The following is a 15,241-nucleotide window of genomic DNA, read 5'->3' as shown; positions in this document are numbered from 1 at the left end:
TCAAACCATTATTCTGGGCTCTACTAGTGGGGTCCTTACTTCATCCATTTAAATATAAACTTTCAAAGAAATTGAAGTCATGGTTTGGAGATCTTGAAAAATCGAACACATCTGTGATAGTGGGATTAATGGTAATACCTGTGAATGTGGTTAACTTTGCTTCAGACACAGTTGGGCAGCAATTTATAGAACATTACAAGGTAAACCATGATGCATTTACTACATTCAAATTCTAAGTAGTTGAATCCGTATTCAAGCAAAACTTCATCAGAATTAAAGCTTTCATTGTCAATGAAATCATGATTATAAAAAGGTTAATTCTGAGCTCATCACTCATTAAAAAAATAGCAACTTTTGTAGGTGTGTGTAATAGATATCTTTTTTCTTTAGATATATTCCTTTTTTCATATGTTTAAATTTAGAACAAACAAAAGCTGGCATTAGCACTGCTAATGCCAGCTTCTTTTTTATTTTGCCAGTTTTCTTTTTAATTTTCTGTAGGTTTTAGTTAAATTCATGTTTATCACAAAATTTGTAACACATGAGGAAGTCAATTTGTAACTTTAACTGACCGTAACGGTTATGCGTAAACCATTGTTATAGTTCTTATCTCATGTTGAGAATGTAATAAAATATATCCATGCTACAGGGATGCAGTGTAGGATAGCAATTATGTTAATTTTCAACCAAATTAATTATATAAAATTGTTGTGAAAGACAATGCTGCTTATTTATCGCTTTTTGAACTCGTCATCATTTTTGAGTCTTGTTTCTTGTGTCAAATTGAGAATTATTTCATTTATATCTATTTAAGCTATGTGTGCTGTACATAAAACTAGTACTGCTGTTTGAAGTTTGAATGTTAAATTATTAGCAATGTTGCTTTTGAATTTTTGAATCTATTGAAATTCTCAAAATTTGGTCTTAATGATTTAAGATAGGCAATAATATTATTTGGATTCATGGATAGCCATATTGTAAGTCACCACACCAAACCAACATAGGACAAGCATTTTTAAGACCCTAGAATGCCAGTTATGGATCTTGCCCACCTGTGCACATGTCTTGAATGTGTGTGAGGCTAGAATACAGGGATAAAGTTCCTTTGTGTGGGAGTAAAGCATATGTTTCTTTTACAGACTGTGATAGGGCTGCTCTCTGCAATATTTGTATTACCATGGCTGTACAACTCTGTGCCAAGGAGTCTAGTCTGCCTGTTCTGGCAGTTCAGCAGTTTCATCAGCTTTTCTACGACACTGCTCATCAGTGTCTGCAGTTCTTATATTGTAAGTTAATATCTATTTAATATTCTATTTTAAATATTAAATATATATAAGTGGGTAAATCAACAGTTATTGTTCACTAATCTATTGACAACATTTGTTAACAGCCCTCTTCAATAATCGTTATCTTAAAGAGCCTGTCAAGGCCTACTACTACTACCCTCTTGAAAAATTTATATAGATACTAGCTGTTGCCCGCGACTTCGTCCCCGTGGGTAGAAGATATAAGTTATGATTTAGGTGTACCTGCCCAGTTTTTTTCACATTTTCCATTGTATCTTAGCTCCTATTAGTCGCAGCGTGATGGTTTATAGCCTAAAGCCTTCCTCGATGAATGGTCTATTCAACACAAAAAGAATTTTTCAATTTGGACCAGTAGTTCCTGAGATTAGCGCGTTCAAACAAACAAACAAACAAACTCTTCAGCTTTATATATTAGTATAGATATAGATTAGTATAGATATGTATAGATGTACACAAAATATGTTCTTTTTTTAGACCTTGACAATATTCCTGGCATACGTTATCAGCGTTTACATCCTATGGACACCACAGCGAGCGAATATCTTCCGGATGACGTCACAACTACTATGGCTGGTCGTCTCCAGTTTCATAGCAAGTCTGACGGGTTCCCTGCAAGTGTACACATTTGCACTACTCCAGGGAATCTGTATCACCGGCTTTGCTTTAGAAGTGCTGGATATACATAAGAAATTGTTGGAGAAAGGTAATTTTGTTCACATAATTATACCTGACTATTCTTTTGACCTTGACATTCAACCATGCAATCCCCTTAACCTTCCCCATTGGCCATGCCAGACTTATACGCCTACAAATTCCATTTGCAGATCCAGAAGCATCTATCTTATTAGCATTACACAAAGCAGTTTCTCCGATCAAGAAATCGAGGAAAAATTGAAGAGAAACTAGAAGAGAATCTCAAATAGAATCTAGTGAACAAGAAACAACACCGGACAAAGAAACTCCATCCCCTGTCACTCCTGATACTTTAACGAAACGGGGGAAGCTGGTCGACCAACGATCCTATACAAAGTTCTCCAAGACTGCTAAAATGTTGTTTAAGACAAGAACATTGTCTGCATTGCCTTTGTCATCGAATCAGAAATTGAAGTCCGACATCCGATTCCTTACCGCCTTCAAACAGAGGTCGTTAGACGAAAATTACATAAAGAATAGCTATGACACTGAAGAAGAAACAGCTTTGTACTTCAAGCTCCTTTTCTTCGGATGCCTTTGTATGCTTGTTTGGAAGCATATCTGGCTTCTCCCAGTGACTCTATTCTTCTTGGCTATCCATGTTCTGAAGAGGCTGTTAATATTTCGGAGTTGGCTGTTCTTTGAAAATCATTACAATAATGTTATGGGGAAGTGAAGTGTTGTGGAAGTTGAGGTAAGGAACAAAAACTGTTTTAAACCTGTGTTTTAGACTGGTGTTCTTATTTTGTAGCCTTGCCTAGAGAAATAGGTCTAAGTATAAAAAGAAGTGGATTTAGAACGAATGTTTTATACCATTGCCTACAAGAGAGTGATACTTTAGATCTGTTCATGCCAAAGACGTCTGCCACGTCAACTAAGCCTTGGGCTAACTCAAGGCTTAGTTGACGTAAAACAAAAAAAACTCATTTTTCCACGTCCTAAGTCGAAAACTAGCCGTTTTGCTTTAAATTGATCCTCAAAACTTATGAAATCAACCGATTTCTTCTAAAATAATTTTAAACACTGATTAAGTCAATCATCACACTGTCCACCTTTTAAAAATGTCGGTATATCAACAGGCAATCAGCCTTGCTCCCGGCCCACGTGCGCGGGCTCGGCAAGATGGCGTGCCTCTGCAACTCGAGCTTCCGCGACATGGCCTACAGCTCGGTGGACACCGTGTCATCCTGCATCGTCATCGTTGGACTCATATTGTTCCTGGCTGTGGCCACCGTTTTTATATTTATACAGGTAAAATTAAATATTTTTCTTTGAGAGATAACAGACTGATTAAGACAATTTTCTTTTAATGAATCGTAATTTGCGATAGGGTTTATAAATGACGCTAGGCTGACTGAGGTTCTAAATGTTCTTGACTGGACGGAGAGTAAAGCTATATTCGTGTCGCGGGGTACGATCTCCGCATAAACGAACGTGTGTGTATTATGAATGAATGAATGTCCTGAGTCTGGGTGTCTTTGTGCATGGGACTTAAATATTTATGAAACCCGGAGTCGTATTTTATTAAGAAAGAGAAAAAATAATGTACTTTTCGCTCCTTATTGCACTTAATAATGATAAAAACAGCATAACACCTAAGGGTGACATTCAATTGTGCGTTGATCTTGAATACTAATAATAGATTTTCATCACCATACATTTAAACTATTTTATTACTTATTGAATTCCACTAGACACATAAATAACGGAGTGTAATAAACATTTAAATATTCCATTCGTTTTTTTTTCGATCGCTATACCTTATTGAATATTTTCAGAATACTCGGAAGCGATAGTAGTGGTTCAGCTTAGCGGTAGTCTGCTAAACAGCACGTACGTCAGAACAGTGAGTTGCACGCATACTTGCCGGAAGGCTGGGAGGAAAGCTAGACTCACTTATTGACAATGCTTACACATACGGCAGGAAGGAATCTCAACAGCGGTAAGTAAACATCGAATTTTGTATCATAATGAACCCTAAAAACGTATTAGTTAAGTCCTTCCTACCATTTTACACACTTGAATGTGTGAACGAATGTTATTTGTTTAACAAATATTCCTTTTCTGCTTCTTCGGACTAAATAAAGATTCAGAAAATAGTAAGTGTTCATATCATATCATAGTCACAAAATGATGGACCGTATGGAAAAACTTTTCACGTAGTGCATGAATCTAAATTTACGTAATCACTAACACTCTTTCACAGAACCAGAACTTTCAAACACAAATAACCGAATACCGATGATGTGGCAGCTGTATTAAGTTTTCTTAAAGAGTTCGTTCATTACCATGCACGGATGGGATATTCCTTGCAATATGTATAATTTAGAACAATTTAACATGTTGTACAGATCCACGAATATTTTCAGACGCACCTCAGTATTTATCGAAAATTGACAGCCAAAACTAATTTTTTTAAGAGGGTTTAATGATTTCTTCCTAAATCCAGGTTAAAAGCATCCTCAAAGAAGGTGACCCGGAGAAGATAATCGCGTTGAACAACAGATCTTGAGCTATGGACCGCGTGTACCAGAGCTGGGTGTCGGGGCACTTCGCGTCCACTGTGGGCCGCAAGTCGACGGCTCAGCTATACAGGACTCTTGGGACTCCTTTGTCAACGATGTTTCTAATACTCCTGGTGAGATAATAACAAAAATGTCGTAGTTTTTTTGATGTTTTTTAAGTGTGAGCGACACCTTGGCAAATTACCAGCAGTATTAAGAGTTGCCAGCAATAAAAAATAAAAAATTAAGGAATCGAATTCGATTTCATTACAATTGTACATTACGCGAGCGAGTTAACATGAGAGAAACCGCGGGGCTCAGCTAGTATACTATTATGGCGGAGTCTAGTTTGTTCTTGAAATAGAATGGTATGTAATAAATGTCTAAAAACCACAAATATATATAAACATAAACTTAATATCTAAGCTAATTAGATTTCTCCTCAAGCAGGTATGTTCGACTACTCTGGCATAGTGACATGGGTGCAGGCTAACGTGGGTACATTAAGTGCTATAGCGACCAGCATCTGGGCTCCGCTAGCTAGTAACGTGTCTCTGCTGGCGGGCTCCGTCGGCGCGTTCACGTCGCTGTTGCTATGCGGCGGCAGTGCATCATCAACATGTTTATTACTTGGTGAGTATGTGGTGTGACGTCACTTCTTGCTTTTATTTGCCTCGCAGTCCTTCGAGCTGAAGGATGAATCAATTCGTATTAAAAGAAGTCATACGGAATACCATTCTTTAGTATCCCATGTGGTATTAATAAAAGAAAGGTTTAGGAAAAGCTTTTCGGTTAAATATGAACAAATCCAATCCAAAAAAACTTGCAATAACAAGTGCAAATTAAATCACTGTGTAATTCCAACTTGACGAAAGGAAAATTAATCAAATCGTCATTTTGATTATTTTTAACAAGACTGTCATTTACTTCGGTAACAAAACAGCCAAACAAACTCAACGACAATACACCTTAAAGATTTGTACCACATTTTCCCACCAGGTGGTGTTCTTCACGACACTATTCTACCTACTGGCTTCTAGCAACGCTTTCTATAAGCCAGTGGAGGTCATCACACAGATACAGCCTAACTTCGGTCCCAGACTTGGTATCGCACTCTCTGTTGCCATCAATCAAGTAAGAACAGTTTTAAGCATTACAAACAAGTGTTACTTTTAACAGAGAAAATGTTATTTAATAAAAACGAGGTATCATAATAATATTGATCTTTACTTAAAGCGCTGGCAGACTGTGGTGAGGTAAATTAAATTTAAAAACAACGATTTATTCAAGATACTTTTCTTTTGCTTTCTGTACAAACATATTCATAACTCGAAAGCTGAAAGCATGCAATTTAAACCTTAATAGCAGTTTTTAAAAGGTTGAGAATATAAGATTTGAAGGTTTTCAAAAATATCGCCACACTCTATGTCATGTTTATTTCAACATCAAAATCTAATTAAATAATACTCTTCTGGCTATTTACTGGAGCGGAGAAATTGTTTTTTTTTTTTACTAATAGTATTGCATAATATCGCTTCTCTTAAGTAATATAACTTCGTTTCTCTGCTCCGATGGACAGTCAGCCTTACTGCTGTACAAAGCCTTCCAAATTTCCAATCACTCTTTTGCACATTTCTGCCCTACATCATAATGATCACTATAAGTAGTAATGATGATATTTGTAGGTGTTCAGGGCATCATTCAAGATGGCCTTGTTCTACGGTCTCTGGACGTGGTTGGTTCACAACTTATTTGGAGCCAAAGTTGTCTACTTGCCATCGGGTAAGTCAAAGTTTAATACCATTATTTTAGAGATTGCAGAGGCCGCCGGACCGGCGGTCGGTTTTTCGATTCATTTTGGTGCGCTTTTATAGCTGGCGCGTATTGCACCGTAACAGCTTTGCCGGTCGTATCAAAAATATCAATGGTTATATACCAAATGTCAACCGACCTCATTTAATTAAGCCCAGGGACAGCAGTTTAAAATTAGTTTCATATCGACGAACATGACCTTAGCCATTAGTATAATATTACATGTACTGTACTGATATGATAATTATAATACTTGTTACTTTCTATTAGTTGTGCTACAAATATAATTTAATTATATTCTCACTTAATTATATTATATTTGATATTTAGTCTTGGTCTCAGTAATGAGATCATCAGAGGTCAAAAAGGGCAATGGTGAAACTGTTTTTTATTTACGCTTTAAGTTGTAGATAATTTTAGTTTTTTTGATAAATTTTAATCAAACTGTCAATGTTAATATTAAATAAAAGAATAAAATTTTATGAGCAATACAAATGCAGACTTATCCTGTGCCCTTTAACACTTATTTGTTGCCAAATGGTATATTTATATATTAGCAACTTACTTACTTATTACCTTCTATAACTTTTAATCTTGGGCATTCTAAAGCATAAAAATCGTAAGGTTGCACCATCCATCAAGCTACGACAAGCTAAACCTACTAGCACACTATTTATGTCATAAACCCTATAACCCTTAAGCTAAGCTAAAGCTTCTAAACCAATGTAAATCGTGACACAAAATCCCCAGACGAGTCAATAAACTCCATGATAAAATTCATGAATGTGTTTACGTCATAAACTGTGAATTATCGCGGGATGATGTGCGCGTCTGCGTCCGTGTGACATTTTTATTGTATATTTGCGCGCCTTATTGTGCAAATCAATTGATCGCGGCGTCACGTGCGACTGTGATGGCACACCGGTGTCTTGTGCTTTTTGCTGTGATTGTGCAGTCAGCTCTGAGCGTCAGGATAAACTTCACCAGTTGTCAGGACCCAGAGTGGACTTGTGTCAATAATTTGCCGAATGAATTGGTGTACAGCTGTGCTGGTGTGACAGGCAATGTGAGTATCTTGATTGTGATATTTTTTACTGTTTTGAAGTATGATTGTATACTTGCTTATACCTCTAGGCATGTGTTGGTAATAATATAGCTTATTTACAAATTTATTAGCCGTTTTTGGAGGCGTTAACTTGATCATTGTCAATTGTTCAAGCAGTTATACGAAAATGACTAAACTTTCTTGCGTAGTCCTTTCTACATGATGCCCTTTTTGTTCCAGGAATTTATAATACATCTAAAGGATTACTACACAGACCACATAACAAGCGTGACCGTACAGAACTGCAATGATCTGCGAGTCGTGCTCGACTGTCCCATACTGCAGCGAGCCTCTCAACTACAACGGTTTAAAGTGAAAGACTGCGACAGACTGGAATTCGTCTCGCTGTCCGCAACCTCTTTGCTACAAACCCCACCCGAAGTTACCATAGATAATGTCAAAGCAATCATATCACTACCAAGGAGGATGTTCAAGTCTCCGACAACATTAACAGAACTAAAATGCCTAGGAGCTCCAAAACTAAAAAGTATTCGAATCTCAAACAGTAAAATAAACACGATTAGCACTAAAGCGATACATAACGTGACCGGTATAAAAAACATTGAATTTGATAACGTTACAATAACAGACGTACGTAATCAAGCCGTAGAGGCTATTATGAGCTCTGACTCAATGTTTACTATCACTAACACCCTGATCGAGAACTTTGAATCTAAAGGTATCACTGTGCAGGGCACTTCAGTCACTATATCGGAAAATACCTTTGAAGATATAAAAGCGGAGCCTTGAACGTAACTGCAGATAACTTACACGTCACCGGCAATAAATTCAAAGAAATCAACGCAAATGGATTCGTATTTAAATCTGTCACACGGACATAACTCAGAATGAGTTCAGTAAACTAAAAGCCAATGCTTTCAACGGCATTAAGTGTCAAAGGAAAAGGAACAATAAGAAGCATTTTACTTTCAAGCAGAATAGGATTATAAGCCTTGAGCCACACGGTATAACATTCGACTATGCCAGTTGTAAATCTGCCGGAACCGCAGTTACCTTCAGTGGCAACAAAATAGATTGCAAATGTCGGAACATTGCATTCTTGAAAACATCAACAACGAATACGGAACTACACAACATAATTTTGGACAACTCTAATAACAATACTTGTTTATCAGCGCCCTGTACCCTGCCGGTTGACATTGTGAAGATACTGATTGACAGTGACATGTGTCAGCTGACACTGGACCCACAAGTGATGTGTTTATTGTACAGTGATAAACATAATCAAGAAGTGACTACCGATGAGGATGTAACTGAACCGGCCCCAACATTTTACTTAATACGTCAGGCTAATTCCCCGCGCGGGGACGCGAGTGCTGCAATGACAGCCCTAGACAAAGATGACCTACTCAAAGACACTCATTTGAACATGACTAACAGAACTGCTATCAAAGTAGTCTTCGATTCATCGAAGGATTTCGTCGAAACGTTAAGGAGTACGAGTACGTCACATAAAAGGCCTGCGGAAGAACCGAAATCTCCCCCCGAAGAGTATGTGAACCGGTGTGTCGGTGCCCAGTGCAGGAACAATGTCGCGTACGATCGGCAAAAAGCGTTAGACTTCTACAAGTATGTGTACGCACAGTTGCGGCCCCCGAGGCCTACGGACAATAAGAAAAAGAAAACCTGATTTTTGTTACTTATTATATTGATTAAATAATGCTATATTAATTTTGAATTTGATTAACTGCCATCCAGATTTTAACGAAACATTATCTTTACGGAGATTCACACCTTGCGTATTTACTCATAATTTGTAGACCTCTGTCAAAACTTTGTCCCAAAATTAATCAGTCTTCGTTGAAGACCAAGTGTTGCTTATAAATTTCATTCAAAATCCACTCGATATTTTACAAAAATAATATACATACACTTATTTAGAACTACTTCTTGGCATCCGAGTTCTAGTCTTAAAACTTATTAAGGTCCCATCCGAGACCTTAATAAGTGTTAAGACTTGAAAATTAATGCCTAGCTTAATGTCTGAGTCATTCTCTGCAATCTCTGCCAACCATTCTATAGTTGATTTGTGCAGGAGATAGCAAGTTATCGACGATAAAATGTGTTACGAGCTAAATAACATACAACCAAAACAAGTGCCTAGCCTGACGTACCTTGGTGTATTCCAGTGCTAGCAGCAGTGCTAGGCGCGGCTCCGTTCCTGGGCCCGTACCTGGCGGGCATCCCGGCCGCGCTGGACGTGTGGCTGCAGGGCCGCCCCATGGCCGCGCTGCTGCTGCCCATCGTGCAGGCCGCGCCCATCGCCTTCCTAGACGCCGCCGTCTACGCCGAGATTAAAGAGTAAGGCTTGGGATTGTTTATTGTTGAGTGGACTAATTAGGCCTTTTTTCGAAAATATCTCACTAAGAAATCTGATTCAAAATATAGGAAAAGTAAAGACGTTGAGAGCGACATTTATTTTTTAAAAGTGACGAAAATAATTACTTGTGTCATTTTATTGCTTAAGAAGGCTTGAAAATATAACGTGCCACACATTTTAAAATTCAGTCAATCAAAGAACTGTTTCATTCTGTAACAATTTATTTTATTTTACATTGCGAATGTTTGAAAACAAGACTGATCTCAGAGAAAATTTACTGTTTCATTTTGTATCCAGTGGCGGACATCCCTACGTAACTGGGCTAGCCATAGCCGGGGGAATATTCTACCTGGGTCCCGAAGGCGCTATCCTAGGTCCACTACTGCTATGCTGCCTCATGGTGGTCCTCAACCTGTCGTCCACGTTCCTGAGGGACACGCCCTCCGAGGAGAGGGCGGCATTGCACTCACGAGTCAGGTAAATCTGCGGTACACAAGGGAAATCAGTTGTAGTGTCCATAATCGAACAAACTGCTGTGAAATTAAAATCAACCTCAAGGCTCTAGTGTTAAGGTTTGTTTTGGTTTAATTCGATTTTGTGTACTCTGTTCATGCAAGTTAGTTAGAAATCCGTGACTAATTTGAATAGTCGTGTTACTTAATTATATGCATTTGAATCTGAATAAATCAAATTGTCTAAAGATTCAATTAATGTGATGTATAATTTAATATTAGCGTTATGTGTTCAACCCTGTAAGTAACATGTATAGCAAAAAGACAAGTTGATCGATTGTGGACAAAGCGAGTTAAAAATCATCATTCCTTGAAATGTTAATTACGGCTGATTCCTTAAATTAATTAAGTTTTCAGTTTATACCCCTGATTGAGATTATAATTTCCTTGTAAACGACTACGAACTGACAAGTGGTTGATATAAATTAAAATATACTGTTATGACTAAATATTTTAATTTTAATGAAATGGCGATCAATTATCTTATAATGTACAATAAACTGCGATCAATTTTGAATAAAACAGTTGAACAGTGTATTTTAAAACGCGTACAGTCATGAATATTTATTAAAAAGGCAATAAAATTGTATTCATATCCAAACTAATATTTCTAATTCAAATATAATAAGCTTAGCTTACGTCGTAATAAATAACGATGAAAAAAATGCATGACAAAATATTCATGACTGTGCCAAGTTGGTTTCCTACAAAAATGTTTTGAATATCCTTGTATACAATTCAAGTATTGCTCTTCTAAAATGTATGCATAAATGTTTAAATCATAATTATCTTGTAAACACGAATTAGTGTTCTTTACTCTAAGTAGCTATCTCTACTTATGACTCTCTTTAATGTTTTAATTTAGGTCGTTATTGGGATGTTTTTAAGATAAGGTGTGTATTTTATAAACTTGTTTATATGTGCACCGTATTTCGTACCTAAGTTCTAAAAGCACCATTTCTAAGTTCGGAGTGCTATTCGATTTAAATTTTTATTGCTATTGCATTGAAGGCTTTTTTGCAATGATAAATATGCTTGTGTTTCGGCTTCTGGTGGTAAGTATCGTTTGAGTTTTGCACGTTACTTTTTGTTCTATTATGCATGCTAATTATACTTAAGTATTGATACACTAAAGGCACGATTAAGTAATTTAATAAATATTTATGATTTCTTAATAAAACTATTAATATTAATTAAAAGCATTTAAAACTATTTTTTAATAATTTTCTAGTCTATAAACTGGTCTTTGTTGCAAACATTATTTTTGTTACAATTTTGTACGGGTTAATATTAAATAACTTTCCAATTACAAAAAATAGTAAGCTGTTACTGTAACAGTTCCAAATAAAGTGAAATTTGTGTTTTCTTGCATTATTGTATTGACATTTTCTAACAATATTTGTTGCATGTCAATAAATTTATCAGTCACTTATAATTGTTCCAGTAACAGCTTCCAAATATATTTCTTCTTGTATTACTTCGCTACTATCTAATTTCTATTTATAACCCACCGATCTATGTATTATATTCTAACCTCTATGCTTTCTCCTTTTTAATATTATATTATTTAATAAACCAGCTTTAATAAATGGATATTTCTTTACAGGCTCGGTGCTTATCTCTGATGGGCTTGCATGGAACACTAACTTGTAACGAGATCATCTCATTTGTCAATTCGTATTAGCAATATGTAACAGTTGAAATGTCAAAGTAATTATATACCGTTCGGTTGAAGAATGGGATTAGAAATGGCGGCTCAGAGCATACCGACAACAAACTTACATTTGGGTAGTGTACACGGTGCTGCTCGCTATCTGTTACTTGAACTTGGCTTGACACGCTACCGTGATAGATTGTAATCATATATTATCATACTCTGAGTAAAAAAGATCTCAAAAAAATAAGATTAAGATTAATACCAGTAAGTGTAAGCATATTCGCAAATAGTGTGCGAGCGAGAAATAAAGAGATTCACCGCTATTTCTGATTCCATTTTTTATCCGCACAGGTAGTACACCGTACATCCATTTATACACAGCGGGACAAATTAATGGGACACATAGATTAAGAGATTATATTTATGGAAAGTTGTAATCTTGGAGTAAGTGCAACTTGTAAAATTGTGGCAGTGCAGAAATGTATGTGGCAGATAATAAGACACGATAACTACAGTTTTCGCGCCTTTTAACGGTCATACAATGTTTGTCACAATGAAAAGTAAAAGACTGTTTGAAAATGTGTCCTATTAATTTATCCTCACTTTTATATATAAAATACTTATATGTATTAAGTCTTGTAATACTATTAATTTACGCCAAAAACACCGCACGCTGCGTTATACGTGTATGTTAATAAATCGCTGGTCGTAAGCTTATATCTCAATAAATGCCAAAGAGAAGGCATTTGTATTTGTCTAAAACAATAGCTGCATGCTGAAATGTGCTCTTTTAGTCTATGTATCTTATTTACACGTATCGTATCAAACAACGACCATGCAAACCTCAGACGCCTAATACTCAGTCTAATGTCTCAAGAAAATTTTGACTACTAGCTCAGATGGACGAAGCGGTGGTACCGTATTTTGACTGACCCTTTCAAGGTCAACTCGAATTTTCGAAATTGAGTAACGATTGAAGAGTGAGCTATGTAGGATTTATATATCTGTCTCCAGAAATTAAGTGTCTGTGGTTGGTGTTTGTGTCGTTGGCTATAAATAATTAACAAGATATTATATTGTTCAAAAAAGGAATTGTCCCGAGATTAAATCAAACTGAGTTGTTCATTACAACCATTGACAAGGTCTGTTTGATTATTTGTTAAAGAACTCCTGAATGTCTAAACAATTAACTCGTAAATTGTGTTCAGGCAGAGCTTGGTGGTATTTTAATAATTATTTATTTGATAAGGCATAAGCTTGACTCGCGACCCCGTCGCCGCGTCTGCTTATAATTAAGGTCTCCTTTAGCTCCAGAACTGGTCGCCAAAATACGATAAATACGCGTGAGACAGTTGCTAAATAAATAATCAAATTAAACTACTACTTACATACAATTTTTATGCAGTTGAATACAATTTTATATGGTTAGAGAACACTTTAAAAGGACTGTTGCCTTAAAGAAACATCTTTATCATGGTCAGGAGTATTTATATGTGACCGAGTTTTAATGATGTCTGAACACTCATATGTTGTTATTTTTATACATGACACAATCTATGGAATTTTAACTCAAAAAGTAAATATAGTGTTTTAATAAAATTTAATAAGATTGTCCATATATTACCAAATATAAAAATATTTAAACAAAAAGGTGTTTTCGCCGATTTTAAATGAAATTATTTCGTTGATATGAAATTATTAAATGTTATAAGAGTATTTACGTCATTTAAATCATAAAAAAATATCTAAATGAATTAAGGTTATATCATTCGAAGTCCCTTCTTATTTATACAAAGCTGTCAAATCGCTTGAGATTCAAAGCTATTCACGACCCTTATGTTGACTTATTTATAAACACAATGTTATCTTTCAATTACTGTTTATGCACTTTAGTATTAATATCAACTCAAACGATCGAACGATCGAAAAACTAACTTATTTTTGTCTATTTATTTATAGCTTATAAGTATAAATTGTATATTTTAATATATTGACAATGTGTAGCCAAAACTTACGAAATATATATTTTTATTTTAAATTAACTTATTATAATTATAATGACAACGACTAAACAAATAAAACGAAACCGTACCTCTATACTACATTCAACTTGCAGCTTATAAACAAGCAGTATTTTATGATAGATGCACAAAAGCATGTAATAGTTGCCTAGTTATGTTACCTGATACTGAAACATCAATCGGATAAGGGATCATTAAGGGTACGTTTCCGTACATCTATCGTTTGCCTCTGAAGTGCTCGGCGGATACGACCATAGTAAGGAATGTATGGTGATAAAATCTGTCGTCAGCTGCACCTGATGTAGGCTAACAAAATGGCACGGAATTGCACCTTAAGTTATACGCTATTTCTGTCACCATTAGGTGAAAAATTGAGACAGATGGACTTAATGTGTTAATAATAGGCTGAGTTTCAGTATTCGGTGGATAGGTTATAATGTTTTTTAAAGTGCAACCTATTTCATACCGTAGTGATAAAACGAATAGAAATAGACAGAGGCATTTTAACATTATAGTGACTGAAATTTTCTTCTACCTAGTCCTTATATTTATTGCGTTGAAGTCAAATTAATTCAATATTATTGCAATAATTCTAGATTTTTATTTTGGCTTTGAAAACCGTGGCTATCCCTAAACACTTAAGGAATAGTTATATACAATTGATTGTAAGTCTGTCATAGTTCATTATAATCCTTAAGCAGCATGTTCCTTATTTTATATTCATTAATTGTATTTGAAATAAAATTAATATTTATTTTGTTCTTTTTGTATGAAAGGCAGTGTACTGCTAAGAGAAAGAAATTTATCTAATAGTATTGGTCGCGTAGCTTTATATTTAAATACGTTCTCTTAACACTTTATAACAGGTGTCGCCACTGTACTTTAATATTTATTTATTTTAAACTAAAAAAATAAGATCTGGTTTTTAGGCAAAGGTTATGTGCAAGCTTAAAAAATATTTTAATTTATTTTTGTAATTTTATACTGATTGGCACAATAGAAAGTATGTAACATTTTTGCGTTTATTAATTAACCTTGATTTAATTTGCTCCAAATTTATTTAGTTATGAATATTAGAAGAATTATTTACCTTAGAAAATTATGAACCTTAGAAAATGTAAGCTTTCTGCGCTTCCATAAAAACGTGCCCAAAATGTACTGTCCTACGTTATACAGAACTTTGTATATTTGTTACTCAGAAACAAATGAATGTTACCCTTTAGTAACAATTTTATCTAAAATTGTTGTAACACAAGGTTTGTGATGAATGAAGTTTAAAAATGGTGCTT

The 15,241-nt window shown here is 35.4% G+C and overlaps 1 protein-coding gene and 1 pseudogene across 1 annotated transcript; both read left to right on the top strand.

The window, feature by feature from the left end:
* Positions 1-8: 8 nt before the first annotated feature.
* On the top strand, positions 9-10,684 carry LOC113506723 (transmembrane protein 245-like; the record flags this gene model as incomplete). The annotated part of the gene is given in 16 exon segments (XM_026889554.1): positions 9-200; positions 1,140-1,286; positions 1,782-2,010; positions 2,132-2,679; positions 2,880-2,896; positions 3,080-3,253; positions 3,780-3,835; positions 3,838-3,879; positions 3,882-3,946; positions 4,450-4,561; positions 4,564-4,638; positions 4,955-5,123; positions 5,488-5,638; positions 6,190-6,286; positions 9,572-9,743; positions 10,060-10,684. Coding segments are annotated over 16 exon segments (2,430 nt in total), but the record flags the coding sequence as incomplete, so codon positions are not given.
* LOC113506722 lies at positions 6,920-9,113 on the top strand (annotated as a pseudogene).
* Positions 10,685-15,241: the final 4,557 nt, after the last annotated feature.

This window comes from Trichoplusia ni (genome assembly GCF_003590095.1).
Source record: "Trichoplusia ni isolate ovarian cell line Hi5 chromosome 23 unlocalized genomic scaffold, tn1 tig00003606_group22, whole genome shotgun sequence".
Lineage (NCBI taxonomy): Eukaryota > Metazoa > Arthropoda > Insecta > Lepidoptera > Noctuidae > Trichoplusia > Trichoplusia ni.
This window is presented reverse-complemented; position numbering and strand designations above follow the sequence as displayed.